The sequence below is a fragment of the Scomber scombrus genome, chromosome 11 (genome assembly GCF_963691925.1).
Source record: "Scomber scombrus chromosome 11, fScoSco1.1, whole genome shotgun sequence".
In the NCBI taxonomy this organism is placed as follows: Eukaryota; Metazoa; Chordata; class Actinopteri; order Scombriformes; family Scombridae; genus Scomber; species Scomber scombrus.
The window spans coordinates 16,717,963-16,735,694 of NC_084980.1; the positions used below are offsets into that span (position 1 = coordinate 16,717,963).

The 17,732-nt window shown below is 40.1% G+C and overlaps 1 protein-coding gene across 1 annotated transcript in view; it reads right to left on the reverse strand.

The window, feature by feature from the left end:
- Window positions 1–17,732, reverse strand: part of slc22a23 (solute carrier family 22 member 23) — a 38,230-nt gene that overhangs the window by 15,956 nt on the left and 4,542 nt on the right. Inside the window, exons 2-3 of the mRNA XM_062428986.1 lie at window positions 15,173–15,276; window positions 14,910–15,064 (exon numbers count right to left, since the gene is read on the reverse strand). Of these exons, the coding sequence (XP_062284970.1) occupies window positions 14,910–15,064; window positions 15,173–15,276 (259 nt within the window). The remainder of the gene's footprint in view (window positions 1–14,909; window positions 15,065–15,172; window positions 15,277–17,732) is intronic.

Consider the following 17,732-nt stretch of genomic DNA (forward strand, 5'->3'; position numbering starts at 1 on the left):
TGCCATGATTTCACTGCCTGATCCTGGTCACTGGGTCTATAAAGTTTACCTTAAAGAGTGACACTTTGTTTTTTCTTTATACTGAAAGGTAATGGACATTGCATTGTGGGACTATTGGCACAGATGCTTGTTGTGATTAATTTTAATGGCATAATTATGATTTAACATCTGCTGTGGCTGTACAGCGTGGAGCTACAGGCCTTCTTGCAGGATAGAAGCAGTGTGCAGTGGTATTGCAGTTGCTATCCTTAAATCTGTATCGCCTCTTCTCTTTATGCAGCTTTTACCTGCACTTCTGTGAATACCCATGCCTCAGAGTCAGTATTAGTCTGGCTCTAGACCTCTGAATCACCACCCCAATCCATTTATCGATTTATTGAGGGATTCCAACGTGTCTGGCTGCTGTTGTGCTGATTAACGGCTGTTGGGGAAACAATTCACCAATCAGAGCCTTGGCAGGATTAAGAACGGGGACGTCATCTTCCTAATTAGCTTTCTAGCTACCTAGTCACTGTACATTCATTGTTGGTTTGGCTCTGCACGAGATTTGACAATAAAAAGATAGACATAGGTGGCTACAAAAATAATGGCAAGCATAGATATGACACAGCTGTACTGCTTGCTGCAACTTAAATTTTCCATGTTTCTTCAACCTTTGTGAAAAAGTTAACTAATCCAAGCCATCACTACCACAGCTCCCATGTTGATTGAAAATAGTACCTGTATGATGGCTGCATCACTCACTGGCCAAACAATATACAGTAATCCCTCCTTCAAATAGAAAAGGGCTAACGAGAGGCTGAATGAATGCTCTAGTAGTGAGTGGTTGGTCTACTGAAAGATTTGGTGCCAGTGGTCAGCTGGCACTAAGCCTGCTAGGTCTTCATGATTTAATCACCTATAATTTGGCTGACATGACTTGAGCCAGAGCAGGTGTTGCTGAGGAATGCGAGCATACGTAAATGAGAGCGTGGATAAGGGCCTCTTTGTAATCTTTCTTTATGATTGACACGATTCATTTCAGACAGATAAGTGGAAGGGGTTGAGGTGACTAGACAAAGTAAAACCCAACGTAAGCTGTCTTACTAAGGTGTTAGGCCACCACAAGCTGCCAGAAAAGGTTCAATGTTCATGGCATGGCATACTGTATAATCTACACTGTAGATTCTACGAGAAACGTTATTCCCTCAAAAAAAAAAGATAAAAGATATCCTCTCAATTTGTGTTTCAATAGTCCCGCTTCCATTAAGGAAGTTCCGGGTAAAATTTAGGAGGCAGGAACTTTACAGGAACATCCTCTCACTTGGTCCTCTCAGCCTTTGGGTCTCCATTGCAGAGTAGGACCTTGATAAGATCCGCCGGACTCTGGAGGTGACGTAATCATTCTGCAACAGTTTTGATCGTTGTGCAACAGTTTTGACCGTGAAGTCACCAAGACGACACACCAAAAGCACACCCTGCTTTGAGTATACCCAATCAGAACCGAGTCAACCTCAAGACCCACTCAGGAATTTTTCAGGGCCGCACAGATTACATACCCCGAGGCAGGGACTTGTTTTGCTTCCGTAAAAGTTCTGGGAGATTGTCCTTCAGGGGTGGTTCCTGCTATGGAGACACGCGCCAACAGCCACAGCCCCATAAAATCACCAAAAAGTTCCTGCAGTGGAAAACCCAAATGATGGTGGTGGAGAGCACGGACTCTCCACAGCCTCCCATAGGTGTACAGTTGGGTTAAAGTGGTGGTGATTCTGAGACCATTCATTGACCGCTATAGTGCACTGTATGGAAGCATCTGCATGTCACATAATAGGACACACCACTCTTAAGGTGCCCTTCACATGTAAATAGAACATAATCATCCAAGAGGCTACATGGCAGATAGCCAATGCCCTGATGGAGTATGGTCAGACTTCTTCTGCTGACAAAGTGAAGGCCTTTGTCAGGTCAATTACTGGCAAAAACTAAGTGGTCTGCTCCTCTTGTGGGATTTGTTCTGAAGTTGTTGCAGTGAGCAGATCCTGCTGATGGTTGATCATTAAGATTCTGGGTAAATATAGTTAAGAAAAAAGTGCAGTTTATTTGTAATTACTGTGGCAAATAAAGGGATATTCCACAGTATTTTTCACTCTCCTTTGATTATAGATTGAGTGTGTCAGCACATGAATATCCTGGAGGTTCCCTCCCTTCTTCTAAGCACTGAAAAGGGGGCTATTGACTATGAATAAGGTCATACTCATTGATTAGTCCCTTATCTGGAACTGCAAAGAATACCAACTAACCCAGCTAGCCACAAGCACTTTCTTTTGATCTGTGTGCTGATATTCTCAGCAATCAAATTATACATAAAACAACACCAGGAGAATATTTTCTTTTGATAATGTTTTCGTGTGAATTTATTTGTATATTCTAACCTTTCCCCACACACCAAAAGATCAGCACAAAACTAGGCTATCAGCTGTCCAGGAGATACAAAATGGAAATACTGATTGATGAACATAATTATAACACTGAGACACAGACTGTCCACACATAACAGATTCATCAGAAAGACTAAAGAAGGACTGAAACAACTTGTTTTTTTTTCTACACTCATCAAAAGAGAGTGCAAACATTCTTTCATGCTGATTTGGCCAATCAAAGGACTTCACTCAGGAATTTGTGGCATGAGATAGCTTGAGGTTATGTCATGCACTATCCTTCAGAAACAATAAGGTTTAACCATGATTCCTGCTGTGGGCCAATTACAACACAACTATTACACTGTGTAATTCTCTCTCAGGGAAGCAGATTTATATAATAAAGACATTTAAAAAAAAAAAAAAAACCACATGTTGCATGGCGCCTTAGTCTAAGCTGCGTTAAAGGAGGAAGTCTGCAACCAAAAATGCAAACTCTGCACAAATGGGAACTTTAACCCTTCACAGAGGGAAAAAACTGAGTCTGCACATTGACCCATTTATCGGAAGACTGCTAGAGCAGATTGTGGGGAAGGTCAACAACCTCTCTGTACATTTTATCATCCTTTTCAGACCATTTGAAAAGGTCCTTTTAATTACAATACAATATCTCTGCAGCAGTGTGAGGCAGACCTGACTGCTGATCCTCAGGGAGGCATAATGATATGGCGGGAATTTAAAAGCTTCTCTTTTCAGAGCCCAGATCTGGACAATGTCTGGCTTCACCTTCTCAAGGCAGGCTAGATTGAGGGATATCCATCAATGACATACACACAAGTAGCAAGATCAAGACAGGTAAAGATGGGAGGCAAGCAAACAAAAGATGCTGCCTGCCAGACTGTACTAACAAACAGGAATCATCAACTGACACAAAAGGAAGCCATATACATAAATATACAGTGCATCCGAAAAGTATTCAGACCCCTTCACTTCCCCCACATTTTCTTATGTTACAGCTTTATTCCAAAATGGATTAAATTCCTTTTTTTTCTCATCAATCTACACACAATACCCCATAATGACAAAGCGAAAAAGGTTTTTTAGAAATTATTGCAAATGTATTAAAAATAAAAAACTGAAATATCGCATGTACATAAGTATTCACTCCTTTTGCTATGACAATCAAAATTTAGCTCCGGTGCATCTTTTTTCCACTGATCACCCTTGAGATGTTTCTACAACTTGATTGGAGTCCACCTGTAGTAAATTCAATTGATTGGACATGATTTGGAAAGGCACACACCTGTCTATATAAAGGTCCCATTGTCGACAGTGCATGTCAGAGCAGAAACCAAGCCATGAAGTCTGTAGACCTCCGAGACAGGATTGTATCGAGGCACAGATCTGGGGAAGGGTACAAGTAAATGTATGCAGCATTGAAGATCCTGAAGAGCACAGTGGTCTCCATCATTCGTAAATGGAAGAATTTTTGAACCACCAGGACTCTTCCTAGAGGTGGCCGCCCATCCAAACTGAGCAATCAGGGGAGAAGGGCCTTGGTCAAGGAGGTGACCAAGAACCCGATGGTCACTCTGACAGAGTTCCAGCGTTCCTCTGTGGAGATGGGAGGACCTTCCAGAATGACAACCATCTCTGCAGCACTCCACCAATCAGGCCTTTATAGTAGAGTGGCCAGATGGAAGCCTCTACTCAGTAAAAGGCACATGACAGCCCGCTTGGAGTTTGCCAGAAGGCACCTAAAGGACTCTCAGACCATGAGAAACAAGATTCTCTGGTCTGATGAAACCAAGATTGAACTCTTTGGCCTGAATGCCAAGCCTCACGTCTGGAGGAAACCAGGCACCTCTCATAACCTGGCTAATACTACCCCTACGGTGAAGCATGGTGGTGGCAGCATCATGCTGTGGGGATGTTTTTCAGCAGCAGGAACTGGGAGACTAGTCAGGATCGAGGGATATATGAATGGAGCAAAGTACAGAGAGAGTACTGAGTAAAGCGTGTGAATACTTATGTACATGCGATATTTCAGTTTTTTATTTTTAATACATTTGCAAAGATGTCTAAAAAACCTTTTTTGCTTTGTCATTATGGGGTATTGTGTGTAGTGGGATGAGACAAAAAGGAATTTAATACATTTTGGAATAAGGCTGTAACATAACAAAATAGTAGGGAAAGTGAAGGGGTCTGAATACTTTCCGGATGCACTGTACATAGAGCCTCCATCTTTTTGTGGTTCCTCTTGCGTTTCATCTGTATACAGAGAGATTAATGCCTGTGGTAAGAGGAGGGCACTACTGAGAGAAAGCATTTCATTACAGACAACACAGAACAGTGAACAGTGGACAAGACTGGCACGGCCTTGCTAACCTGACAAAACATTATAGCACTGCAGCAGGAAGGATACATCACAGATCATTTATTTACTCCACTGTTTCAAAAGGAAAGAAACATAGGCTGCTTGGGAATTTACATGACCATATACCACAAAAAGATTCTTTGTATTTCTGGCATTTCAGGTCTGTATACCATCCACTTATATAAGACACAAGACAGTCCTTACAAATATACAAAATATTGTACGCATTCAATCTACATTCATCCTTGCTACTATACCACTTCCCACTTTCAACAACTTAGTCATTCCACCTCCCCTGTCATTAGCAATATATCCCTGGCTGTACCCAAGGGGTTGAAAGCTCAGGAACAGTCTGGAGTCAAGTTTGTTAGGATGAAATGGTAAAATGCATACAATTGCCACAATAAATGAAACCTCGACTGAATTGAGGTAATAACTAACTGCTTCCTCCTCTTATGTCAAGTGTGGGTTCATTAGAATTTTACCGCCCCTAATCTGAGTATGTCTACCAGGCCCCCATGAAGTGCACTGGGCTTTGGAGGCAATTTGACATAGTGGCATAACCATGTAATTACAACATCCAAGAGCTAAGTGGATTAAGTTTATTTTTGATGGCAACGTCCCAGTTGCAGATGGCAAAAACCTGTACGTGTTTACTCACCACTTTGTGTCTGACTACTTTACTGTCTGGACTGGCCACAAAACTTTTCTAACAGATCCACACTAATGTTTAAGGTGTAAGATGAACTCTATGTTATCAAAACTCTTAAATTAAAATGAGACAATGGGTGGGAATGTCCCCAGTGTTTTTACAAGAAGTTTATGGCTTGCAATGAATTACAGAGGCCATTTACCCGCTGTCCCTGTCTCTCATGTAGACCGTCTGCAATTTAAATTACAGTTGAAGTTACAGTAATCAGGGGTTAGTGACGTTAGCATGTTGTGCAAGGGTAAAATCTGCTTTATGACCATCTGTAATTCTAAATACTGAAGGGAATGTGAACAGTATTATTTATATGCGCTCTCCACCATATTTCTAAGTATGTTTTTTTCCTTCCAAGACTCTACCTGGCAGCCCTGCAATTCAAAAAAAGCTACATGTCCCAAAACAACAACATCAGCTGGTGAACAGCTATTAAAAGTAGTTACCAGATTTCCAAGACCCGGCCCCATTCGTTGATCAAGTGCTAAAGATCCCCATCCCTGAGGATCTCTCTGCCCACATTTAAAGACCAGAGAAGCAGGAAATGATAGCCAGCTACAAGTCGGAATTCTGTTTTATCAGGTAGCCATGTTTCTCCCAAGGTTAACGCTCAATAGTTGCCATGGTAGCACAAAGCTGTACTCTTGTCGGCACACCCCAAGGATGAGGGGCTGAGGTGAGGTGCAGTGCATTACCATTTAAAGCAACAGACATTCAAACATGCTGTTCTGAACAGGGCTGTCAGAGACATTTTATTAAGACCGTAGGGAACTGTGTTAAATTGTGGAAGAAGTACATTGTCACCTTTAATAGCATCATATCATCAACCTCTCTTCCCTGTGTTTCTAGTGAAATGTATGCATATGTGTGTATTTGATCTCTAGACATTCTAGTCCAGTAGATATACAAAAGGAGTCATGGTAAACATTATATACACAATCAATACAGTCCGACTGTCTGGGACAGGTCAACAACAATGTCACCATACTGACACAAGTAGAGGACATTGGGTTTTCTTCTTCTGATAAATGACACCTGCTACCTCACAGTAAGTTTAATATTTATGGACCAGACATAAATGTTGTAGTACATTTAAAATTCTATCTTTGTCTGTCTCTCTCCATGTGTTGCATCTTCTCTTCCCGACGTGGCACATGTCCATAAGAAGAAATTAACTACATACATTTTAAATATAACAAGGCAACAAAAATAACATATGCACTGCGTATTTCATCCTGGACTTAAAAGAAAACAACAGCAGCAAACAGAAAACAAGGTCATTTTAGGACAGAGCAAGTTTCCATTACTGGCATTTTGTGGTACATAGCAGCAGTTGAAGTTATTATCAAGTTGCCTGTAGACATTTCATCTCAACCTTGTCCGTCCATGACAATATGATGGAAACCTGAAAGAAACTCGTTTTTACTGGAAGACTAAAACATAAGATACAAGGAATTATCCAGTGACTAGTCAATAGATAGCCCACCCCTGCCCTACCCAGACATGTTTTAAAACTAGGGCTGTCAATCGATTAAAATATTTAATCGCATGATTGTCATGAGCAATTAATCACAAATTAATCACACATGTTTAATTTTTTACTATGTACTTTAAAACTTTTCAAGTCTTTAATACTCCTATTAACATGGGAGTGGATACATATGCTTACTTTATGCAAATGTATGTTTATTATTATTGAAACAATCCAGAACAATAAAATACTGCATGCTCCAAAAATCTGCTATCAGTTAGGGACTAGTTACATGCACTCATCCGTTCACACAGTCTCTCTATTTCTCACACACACACACTGACACATCGTATTTGGCAAGAAGCTTGACCCCATCTTTCAAAGCCCCAAAGAAGAGAAACGTGGTCTGCACTTTTACACACACACACACACACACACACACACACACACACACACACACACACACACACACACACACACACACACACACACACACACACACACACACACACACACACACACACACACACACACACACACACACACACACACACACACACACACACACACACACACCTTTGTTAAGCAGAAGGAGTTCTCTCTCTCTATCAGCTGCTTGGCCAGCGACTGGTATTTGAGACTCGACGTACTCTGTAATGCAAATAACTTTGGTCTTGTGGATAAAAAATCTGGCAGGGCTTTACCGTTCATAAGACCCATTTCTTTATTCACTTCTGCTTGGTATTCAAAATGTTACTGCTGCATCGCTTCCTTATTTCCAAACTATAGGCCGGTACAAGGGTCAAACAGAATGTGCTTGCTTAAAAAATAAAACAAATGCTGTTAAAATGAATATGATTAATAATTTGTGTTCAATAGGTCTGTTTTTTGTTTTGATTACAAAAAAAATCAATTCCCTCATTAAAATAAAAAAATGACTTCCTCTCCATCATAAAAAAGTCCATAATCTATAAATATGCCCACTTCAAATTGCTGGACACAAGATTTCCCTCTGTAGATTATTGTAAATTCAGTCTCCTAGTTTCAAACTATGCACATACCCACATCATTTTGCATGGTAAGCTCAAACACCCAACTGATTATGAGTGAAGGGGGACTTTAAATAGTATCTCAGAAATGTGTTGTATAAATCAAGAGGGAATCAAACCTACTTTTTTGCTTTAAAAAGTATATGTATGTGGGGAAAAAACAACAACAACAACAACAACATCAACAACTATCTGAGCTGGCAAGTGTATCCAACAACATAAAAAAACCCATTAAAAACAACGTTATCCTTCTGGATTATCACACACAGAGAGCTGTGATGAACATTTATGTCAAAGGTTACTGACAGAAGAGTCACTCTTTGTGATAAACGACTCTTTCTGTCTGTCTCCTCTGTATATTTCACAACAAGTCTCCTCTCAAACACACCCAGGACATGTATGGACATGCAACTTCTGATTCAAACATTAGAAGTGAGCATGTCCTCTTGTTAAGAGGAGTTCACTTGACTGCAAGCCAATTATACAGACTCCTCAAAGTAAATACCCTGCCTTTTAACAACACTTAATGGTTGCCTTAAGAAAATTGAAGACGTGATAAGAAAAACATTCAGCCCATTCATATGTACACATGCATGTGACACAAATTGGAAATTGCTCTTCCTTCACTCAACATCATCATTCACATGTAACATTTTTATAGAGAAACCCCACTTGAACACACAACTCTTTCACGAAGGGATTTACTTTATGCATTCTGTCTTTATGAAAACTGTAAAAAAAAAAATATATATATATATATATTGCTACACTGACATTTGGTGTAAATAAATACTTTAAGGGAAAAAGGCTGTATATCTCTCCTCTCTCCTAGAAAATCCCCAAACAACTGATGATAGAGCATGATATATTATGTGTAAACACAGAGCCAGTTCTGGCCTACTGCCCCAGAACACAATCACCTCATCTCAAGCTGATCACAAAATTCTCACACAAACAACCAAGTGCAGCGAGCTAGCATGACTCAGCTTGTTGATGTGCAGTGTGTGTGTATTTGTATTGGGGGGGTGGGGGTGGTAGTGGGAGATGGGCGGGGGGAGTCTGTTTACTGTAAAAAAATGCATTACTGAGCAGAACCATGAAGCTCAGCTATAGGCTCTATGAACATTGCCTGGCCTGCCCTGCTTTGACGCTACAAAGGCTAGCACACACTCATTGAGCACTGTGGTATAAATAGCGGTGCTGCATCAGATGACACTCTATAGCTACCGGCTTTGCTATTTTGCTGTTTGACTTTGGAGCCAACATGCTGTAGATCAATGTAGTTAAGAGATGCATTAACTTGGCATACACAAGAAAGGCCTTAATGTTAATGTGCAGAAACACTTCATTTGCAGTGGTGATGTAATTGTATCACATTGCCTATGAAGTCTAGCACTGTTTAAGAATCAGAGAGGAAATATCTTGCTTTCTCCACCCAGTGCCCACATTCCTCTCAGTCTTTATGTTAAGTTTTTTTTCCTCCTCATCCTAGTTGCTGGTCCCCATTCTCTTTTCGATTCTCTCTTACTCCTTTATTTCTGTCTCTCTGTGGCAGTTAGCTTCAGGAGCAGCCTAAGTGTCACATCACATCAGCCTTGTTGGGCCCCGTGGTGGGCCTGAGTACGACAGGCCATTCTGGCAGAATGGATAGTAGTTGTGTGCAAATTGCTCTGCACTCTTGAAAAAGGCTTACCCATTTCCTGGGCATGATGGGTTAACGTACAAGGGCGTCAGGGAGGTTGCTGACCGCTAACTACTACACCACCTTATACGCAAGGATTTTAAAAATTGTCCTGAAATGCAAACAGAGATTGTCCTCATCATATTGCTTCTTTCTATATAAAATAATATAATAAAATGGCACCCACCATTTAAGATGCAGGAAGTAAGACTTGCAGTAATTGCACATGCATTGATGAGAAAGGGGGGATTAGTGTTATGTCTCCAGTGCAAACACTCCAAGCTGGGATTCGGCTCCAACTTTCCTTTGTAAGCATTGTCAAACAAAGCAAGCCACTAAAGAGGGTCATGTGGTTTTCTAATGTTACATTCAGAGATGTCATATGACTCACACACCATCAAGACTACACCAAATATTAGCTTTTAGCTAAATTCTTAGCATATGGCCAACTTTAGTGTTCATGCGAATGCAAGAAAATACCCGGAACAGAATGCCTTGAAGTGGAGGGATTGATTTGCTCCAGTAATGTGTTATTGAACGACTGTGTTCCTACTCTTGCAGCTCTAGTGGAGTTTTGTCAATACAAAGTGTCTGCAGGGTAAATATCATGTGACAGAGGCCAGGCATGATCAGAAATAAGGGCGGCGGTATAGCAAAACACAAAACCTATACACATAAGCAAGGCTCAAACATCTGTGCAGTTAAGCCCTTTGCAGGTTGAGTTTACTGTATAGCACTGCAGCAGGCTTTTTTCCACGAGGACATGGTTGTTTAAAATAATGAAGAAGCTTATGAAGGGAAATTAGTTTGATTATTAATATAATAAGTGCCCAACTGCAATGGGAAATCCTGCAACAACAGCAAGGGAAATATAAATGACTGACTAGAGGATGTGTCTGTAGCCAATAGGTTGTTTTTATGTTTGTTAAATGAGGAACTACTAGCCTGAATTATAATTGCTCAGCCTGAAGCAAGAAACCATGAAGAGCCTGTTTGCTGTTGATGCAAACTGATTCACACAGGTTATCTAACCACAGTCCTGACCCTGGGAACTACCTGTCATGGGTCTAGGTTTGGTTTTAACTTTGGTAGGGACATTTTTTGTCGGATGGCCTGTGTATGTGTACTTGCTCTCCATCACTCCTTTCCTAGGCTATAGTGATGCTCAAACCTATCTTTAAATGATAAATCATCAATCTTCAAATAATATCAAAAACTTGTATTATTTTTCATTCAACTCCTGAACGTGTGGCTAGATCTTTCACTATGACATCAGAGCTTACCTGAGAGGCTGTAGATCACCTGGTTTTGTGTCTCTGTTCTGCTCAGGCTGCCGCTGACAGGATTTTCATAATGAAATGATGCCTGACAGTCAAAAACAAATCAGTTGGACAAGCTTTGGCTAATTTAGCTTGTAAATAATGGTGATGTCTTAATGACACATGTGCAATATTGACTCTGCTCTTGAACCACTCATGGAAAATGAAATGGCGTTAAATAGTAAATATTTCTCTCACTTATTTCAAAAATAAAGATGTTTGGATTGGTTACAGAATATTCTTATAGACTAAGCTCAACTGTTACTGACACTTTGCTGCTTCTTTAAATTGCTTTAGGGAGGAATTCACCAACAGCAATAAAGTTGTTTATTTAAACAGCATATCTGAGTAATGATCACAAATTAGCTAACAACACCCAAGACCTGAAATTTAATATAATATCAAATGATCTTAGTTTTGTCCAGTGAAGATGTTTTCACTTTGGAGTGCTTTAAGTAGAAATACTAACTCCTTCAGATTCTCCACCTTACAGACTCCCCTACTGTTGCTGCTGCTGCTGCTGCTGCTGCTGCTGCTGCTAGTCAACAATGTGTATAGCTTCAAGTGAAGGTTCGCTAGGTCATCAGGTCATTCTTTAAATATTGTGCACTTTTTGCAGAAAACACCCAAATCTGACAACTCTGTCAAGATTTTGCTGTTAACATTATGTGGAAGTAAAGCAGCTAGATAGGCAAAAATATTTGCCGGAACAATCCAGCAACACACTGACACACTGGGACACGTCCCTACACAAATCTACACCCATGCTACCAGTACAGTTATTTTTCAACAAAGCTACAGAAATATTAACTCTAATACCGAATATATTCCTGCCAACTTCTTCCATTCTCAGCCACTGCTCAGGTACTTGAATATGATTGCTGAGGGTAAGGTTATATTTTATACAGTGACTGAAACAAGAAAAGAATGTCTATAGAAATCACAGCAGGTTGTTCGTGACCACTTAATTTACTCTGCAGTCACTGCATTGCAGATTGCAGACAGTTTTGTAGAATTGCAAATGCAAAGAATGTAAAAAATTCGGTAGACAATGAGAAAGCAGGAGTGGGAGGCACAGAAGGTGAAAAGTAGAGACAGATAGGTAGTGGAATAACAGAAGTTAGAACCACAGAGAGAATTATATGAAGGAAATAAGGAAGAAGAGATGTAAGAAAACAAGCATCATTCTTCACTTTGACTCACAATAATTGGACTCTGTATATACAAATGTAGAGAGAAAAACACACATGATGCATACAGGATATTAAGAACCACCTGAATCGTACAGTATTGCAGTGGTCCCTTGCCTTTGTGTTTTGCAACCCGTAATGTGAGGCTTACAATTTACTCATTCAAACATTTAGATTAGATTTAGACAGAGGATATTTACAGAGAGAATACTATTCTACCTGTCAAAAAACAAGAGCCAGAATTTGAGATAACAAAAAAATAAGCACAATAAATTACTTTGTAGAGGAGGTAAACAAGAAATGTAGAAAAATATTGACCACTAAAAAGTCATTGTGATGCTCTCCCCAACCCGAGCTTGAACAGGGCTACTGAACTATTCAGGTATAAACTGTAAACTGATGTGAAAACCATGAACGCTGATGCCAAGTTCATTTAAATTTGATAAGATGGTGTACAGTTTAACTCCACTCTTTGGCCTTCTTCTGTGCCGCCCTCTCTCCTTTGTCCTGGGAGCAGACTAAACGGTCCTTCTATTTTGGGAGCGCGGTGGAGCTTTTCAAGGTGCAGAATACAGTGTGGAGTAAATTAAAATGACAAGGACACTGAGGGCCCCTTCCTTCATCATCTTGCCCTTGCTCCATTCCCTCCACTTTTGCAACCTCCCTCTGCATTGGTCAATTATTGCGGCCAAAGAGGCTTTTAAGGATGCATTGCAGATACCAGAATGTGCATAAGCTGCACGGCCAATTATCAGGAGAGAAAAGTCCCTTCCTTCCATTCTTTGGAATTAGCACTATGTTACAACTGCACCGATTACTTAAACCTTTTACTTTTACAAATGAACGGCCAATCAAGGGGATTCACCACAGACAGCACGGGCTCTTTTTGCAGTGATTTGTAAAACAAGCGTCACCCACCTATCGCCCCCACCCCCTTCAGTCGTTATCAGGCTATTGACTAGCAGTAACAAGGATTAATATCTCAGGGAAAGACACATGATTGTACACTTAAATGAAAATTAAAGAGTTCACTTCAAGGGTAAACAGACGGGCAGTTGCTCAGTAATGAGAATTTATCCTGACAATGATACTCAGTTTAATAAATGTTAGAAGGTCACTGCAACACAATTAATCTTTTTTCAGGAGAATGCTACCCTCAGCTAGGGACATGAATTAAAGTGAAATAGCCTTTTGATTAGGTGTGTCTGGTTGTTAATGAGAACAGCAACAGTGGAAAAATATGCAGGATTGAGGATGTGCAGTGTAAACAATATTAATATTGCAATAATTACCACAGCGCTGATATGTTACAATATTTACTTAATAACTGGTATTCAAAAGCACAGGATAAAATCACATTAGTAAAATTTGCATATTTTTAAGTATGTAAAATTGAAATTGTGTGAATATTTACTCAGACCTAACAAAGAACACTCCCTACAATGTTGAACCTGCAGTCCAACAAGAGCAGCCCTCACTTCCTAGACATAGAGCCAAGTCCCAAACAAACCTGCTTGGCCTGCACGTTGCAAAATAAATTCCATGGAATAGACTGCATTTTCTAAATATATTGCTGCATTGCTGCTGTGACCACTGGCCTCTATAAACTTTTAAGCCGAAGCAAATCAACAACTGGTTTTCGAAGGGCCTACAGAAAACTGTCTCCGGTGGCCAAGTTTATCAGCAAAAGACAAGAGTTGCCAAATTCGCGACTTTGTCACTAGATTTAGCGACCTTTTAGACCCCTTCAAAAAGGCAGCTAGAGACATATACGGCAACTTTTTCGATGGACCTTAACTCCTCTTGTTGAAGGGAGTCACCAATATTTCTCAGTGAATGAAAGCTAAATGTGGCTTTCTGGATATACTTTTCAGTGGGCGGGACAGAGCAGCAGTCCGTTCAATGGACCAATCATCAGCTAGACAGTGTCAGAGTCATGAATGCGGTGTGAATGTTTGTGCCAAAATGACCAACCATTGATCGCCATTGTTTTATTCTAAATTATTTAACTTTACATTAAAAGTTTCATTTTGTTTTGTCAAAATAGACAGAATTAATAATAGTGATTATCTCTCCATTTATGATACTTCAGTTGGCATACATATTTCACTATAGGTAGATTTACAAACGCATTAAGGGCTGCTTGAAAAGAGAAAAATAGCTGAAGAAATAGTTAGTCAGTTTATAATACAATATATAATATAATAGTCAGTTTAGTTTATTTAACTTCATTTAATTAAAACATAATAATCTTGTACGTAGGCTTATGTTATTATTTCATGATGTCACAGATATTCAAATTGGCACAAGATGACATCTATCTAGATTTACAATCATAACTAGCAATAGTCTTGTTAGTTAGCTAGTTAGCCATAAATGCCAAAACGTTTTCAACCAGCTCACAGTATAGCATTTTTTGGCTAGCTAGCTACAGTTGATCAAATCTGCTAGTTACAGTTTATCATTCCAGCTGACAAAATAGACAGTCATTGGCTATAAATAAGAGGCTGGCTTTTGTTGAATTCTGTGTCAAGTCAGAGACCAATTGTTTTAAACATTACAAAAGACTTGCATGGTAAATCTACCAGCGTTATCACTGTAAACTGCATATATGCCATGCTAAAACAGAGAGCTTGACAGGCATAGGTACAGCAGGTAAATGAGGTAGGGTTTAGCAGATGGTCAATTAGCACAGGGCTGTTAATTGAGAGTTAAAGACTTACTGAGGACGTAAAGAGACAGGGTGATTCCTGCCAGGCAAAAGCCTTCAAAGAAGCGCAGGGTGCTGAACATGGGCACGTTGACAGAGAAGGCCACAGTCAAACCGAACACCAGCATGAACAGTACCGATATGATCAGTACCGGGTGGCGGCCAAACCTACAAGAATGAAACAAAAATATGTTTTTTGACTCTGGACACTTTCAGTTTAAAAACAGGGCTTTTGATCCTACACAACTATATATACAACTTTGCTAAAAAGCTTACCAGTCTGCAACGATTCCAAACACCAGGTATCCAAAGATGGAGCCCACCAATAGAGAGAACTTTGCAATGTGGACTTTCCATGCTGAGTCACACACCAGACTCCACTGTAGAGACAAATAAACACAGGTGTTAGTTTCAAGACATTTATGCTGTGGAAGTGAAAGATGAATATTGTTTTTTCAAGCAGGGATATATAATGTACTATCACTCTCCTCTAAGCCCATCTTATTTATAGGCCATTATAACAACTCAAAACACATAACACTGAAATATGAGAAGGGCACATATAGTCCCTATTGTCACTGGCTTTGCCTGTATGCTGCATGATGCTCTGCAGGTAGCCTACAGTCAGTTGATATAAGCTTTCTTACTGCAAACAGCTGATGAGAGCAGTGAGAGAACAATGAGCTCAAAGATGCTAAAATGCTCTCTACAGCTGAGCCAGGTGACAGAGCCAGGAGACATTTCTCTTTGATTCTGAAATCAAGTCTCAAAAAGCTGTATGAATTTTAAAAATGATAAATTAAAGTTTTCCAACTCCAAAGCCCTCATCAGGTAAGTATTTGATTCAAAATGGCACCAAACATGACGGTAAAACTCATTTGTAATCCGTAATTCAACATTAGGGATTAAATATTCCCTTACTTCCTCAATCAAAAATAACTGGGTCAACATTTAAAAAAAGTATATTTATGTATGGCTCCTCTGATGTATGTTTAGAAGGAAAATTACAGTCAGTACTCATTTTCTTCGATGACTCCCTCCCAGCAGTAGTGGGATTCCTAGAGTGCAAACAATGTGGTGTGTTCTGCTTTGCATGTATCAACAGGGTTCCCCCCCCCCCCCCACAGTCGCAACAAGTTGTGACAAATGGACCCTATATAAACAGCAAAAGCAGGGGTTGTAAAAAGGCAGAGGAGCAAATGGAAAGCTCTTACACCTGTTCATAGGAAGAAATTCACAGCCTATAATAATGATACCTGAACCTTTGACTATAGGACATGTATTGATTTTATTATTTAATAATCCTCGTAGAGTAGCTCATCCTGACAAGGAGATGAATTTGGCAACTTATGCTTCTCAACTGTATGTGCTGACAGAAGTGGTGGCCACTAAAATATATATATTTATTATTACTAATAAAAAAATATTTTAAAAAAGAAAAACTGCCATGTTGAGAAAAAATCATATTGTTTCATGCAGTGGCAGCTCAACCTTGCAATGAAATACAAAATGCAGTTTGTTCTTACATTTTTCTCAGAGGGGATCTAACCTCTCATAACCTCCACCACAGTGACCTGTTCAGAATGGAACGCTCCAGGATTACCAAGAGCCACCCAGCCATCACATGATCCAGACATGCCACTCATTCATGGTTTCAGTATCAATGTCAGTAGAGAAAAAGACACAGGGTAGGCAAACAAGTTCCTGTTGTGCAATGGCTGCACAGCCAAACAGTATTTAAAAATGTGGAGCTGTCCTCCTCCAGGACTGTGACAAACCGCTTTATGCACTGAAATTAAACTTTGACTGCAAAGACATGGGGACAGGCACTGCACAGCTGGAGGACAGCTTGGTGACTGTACAGAACAGACAGCTCCGGGTGACCACAGACAGATGACCAATGTTGTAAAATACTAACATGTCAGCATTCCCATGTCACATGCTGAACACAAAACAGCAAACGTCTCACAAGTGTTGAAATGTATAGCTGAATGGGCAGGGCATGGTTGGTTTTGATTGCCAAGTATCACTAATGTATTTTATTTAAAAGCATTTGCTACATGGCATATATTATTAACCAGGTCTCTCTCCTAGCCAAAATTGACTGAGCTCATACACAATCATTAATGGACACTGCTTTTAGCACTAGTTGAGAAAATATGGACAGACTTTCAGCTCTAACAGAGCAGAGAAATCCCAGCAAATCAATCAAAGCATGAGTCAAATCCATGCAGCTTGTCTGCTCTGTGCCTATTATTTCAGTCAGTTGCTCCCTTGCTATTGTCCTGCTCATTTGGGAATAATGAATAGAAGTCAGTGTGTAGAGTTGGGTTAGAAGCATAAATCTATTAGCTAACAGAAATGCAAAACAATGAAGGGCCAGAGGCAAATCAGTTAAAATCCCTGGGGTATCTGCTGACCTCTCTCAAATGACTGGACAACAATGATCAGCCTACACCAGCAAGTCTCATTAGTCGAGATGAAGACACTCGCAACTACAGCTGCACATTTCTGCACTCGTTGAACTACAGAGTAGTGGGTGGGGGGTTTCAAGGGAGGGCCAGGCGAGGAAGAAGAGAGAGCACAGGAGGAGGGGAGGAATGAAGAAAATGAAAATACCAATTATAAAATGTGGGAAGGGGCATAAAAAAAGAGATGAGGCGATATGCAAAGAAAGAAATGTATTGAAACCGTACCAGGCTAAAGAAAAGAGGGATAGAGATGCTTAAAAGCAGTTGTGAAGAGAAGATAGAAAACACATGGAGAGACTGCTGCATAGTTACTGCCTAGCAACAGACCATTGCCCCAGCTAGCAGACTCTTTCTGCTTCCAAATG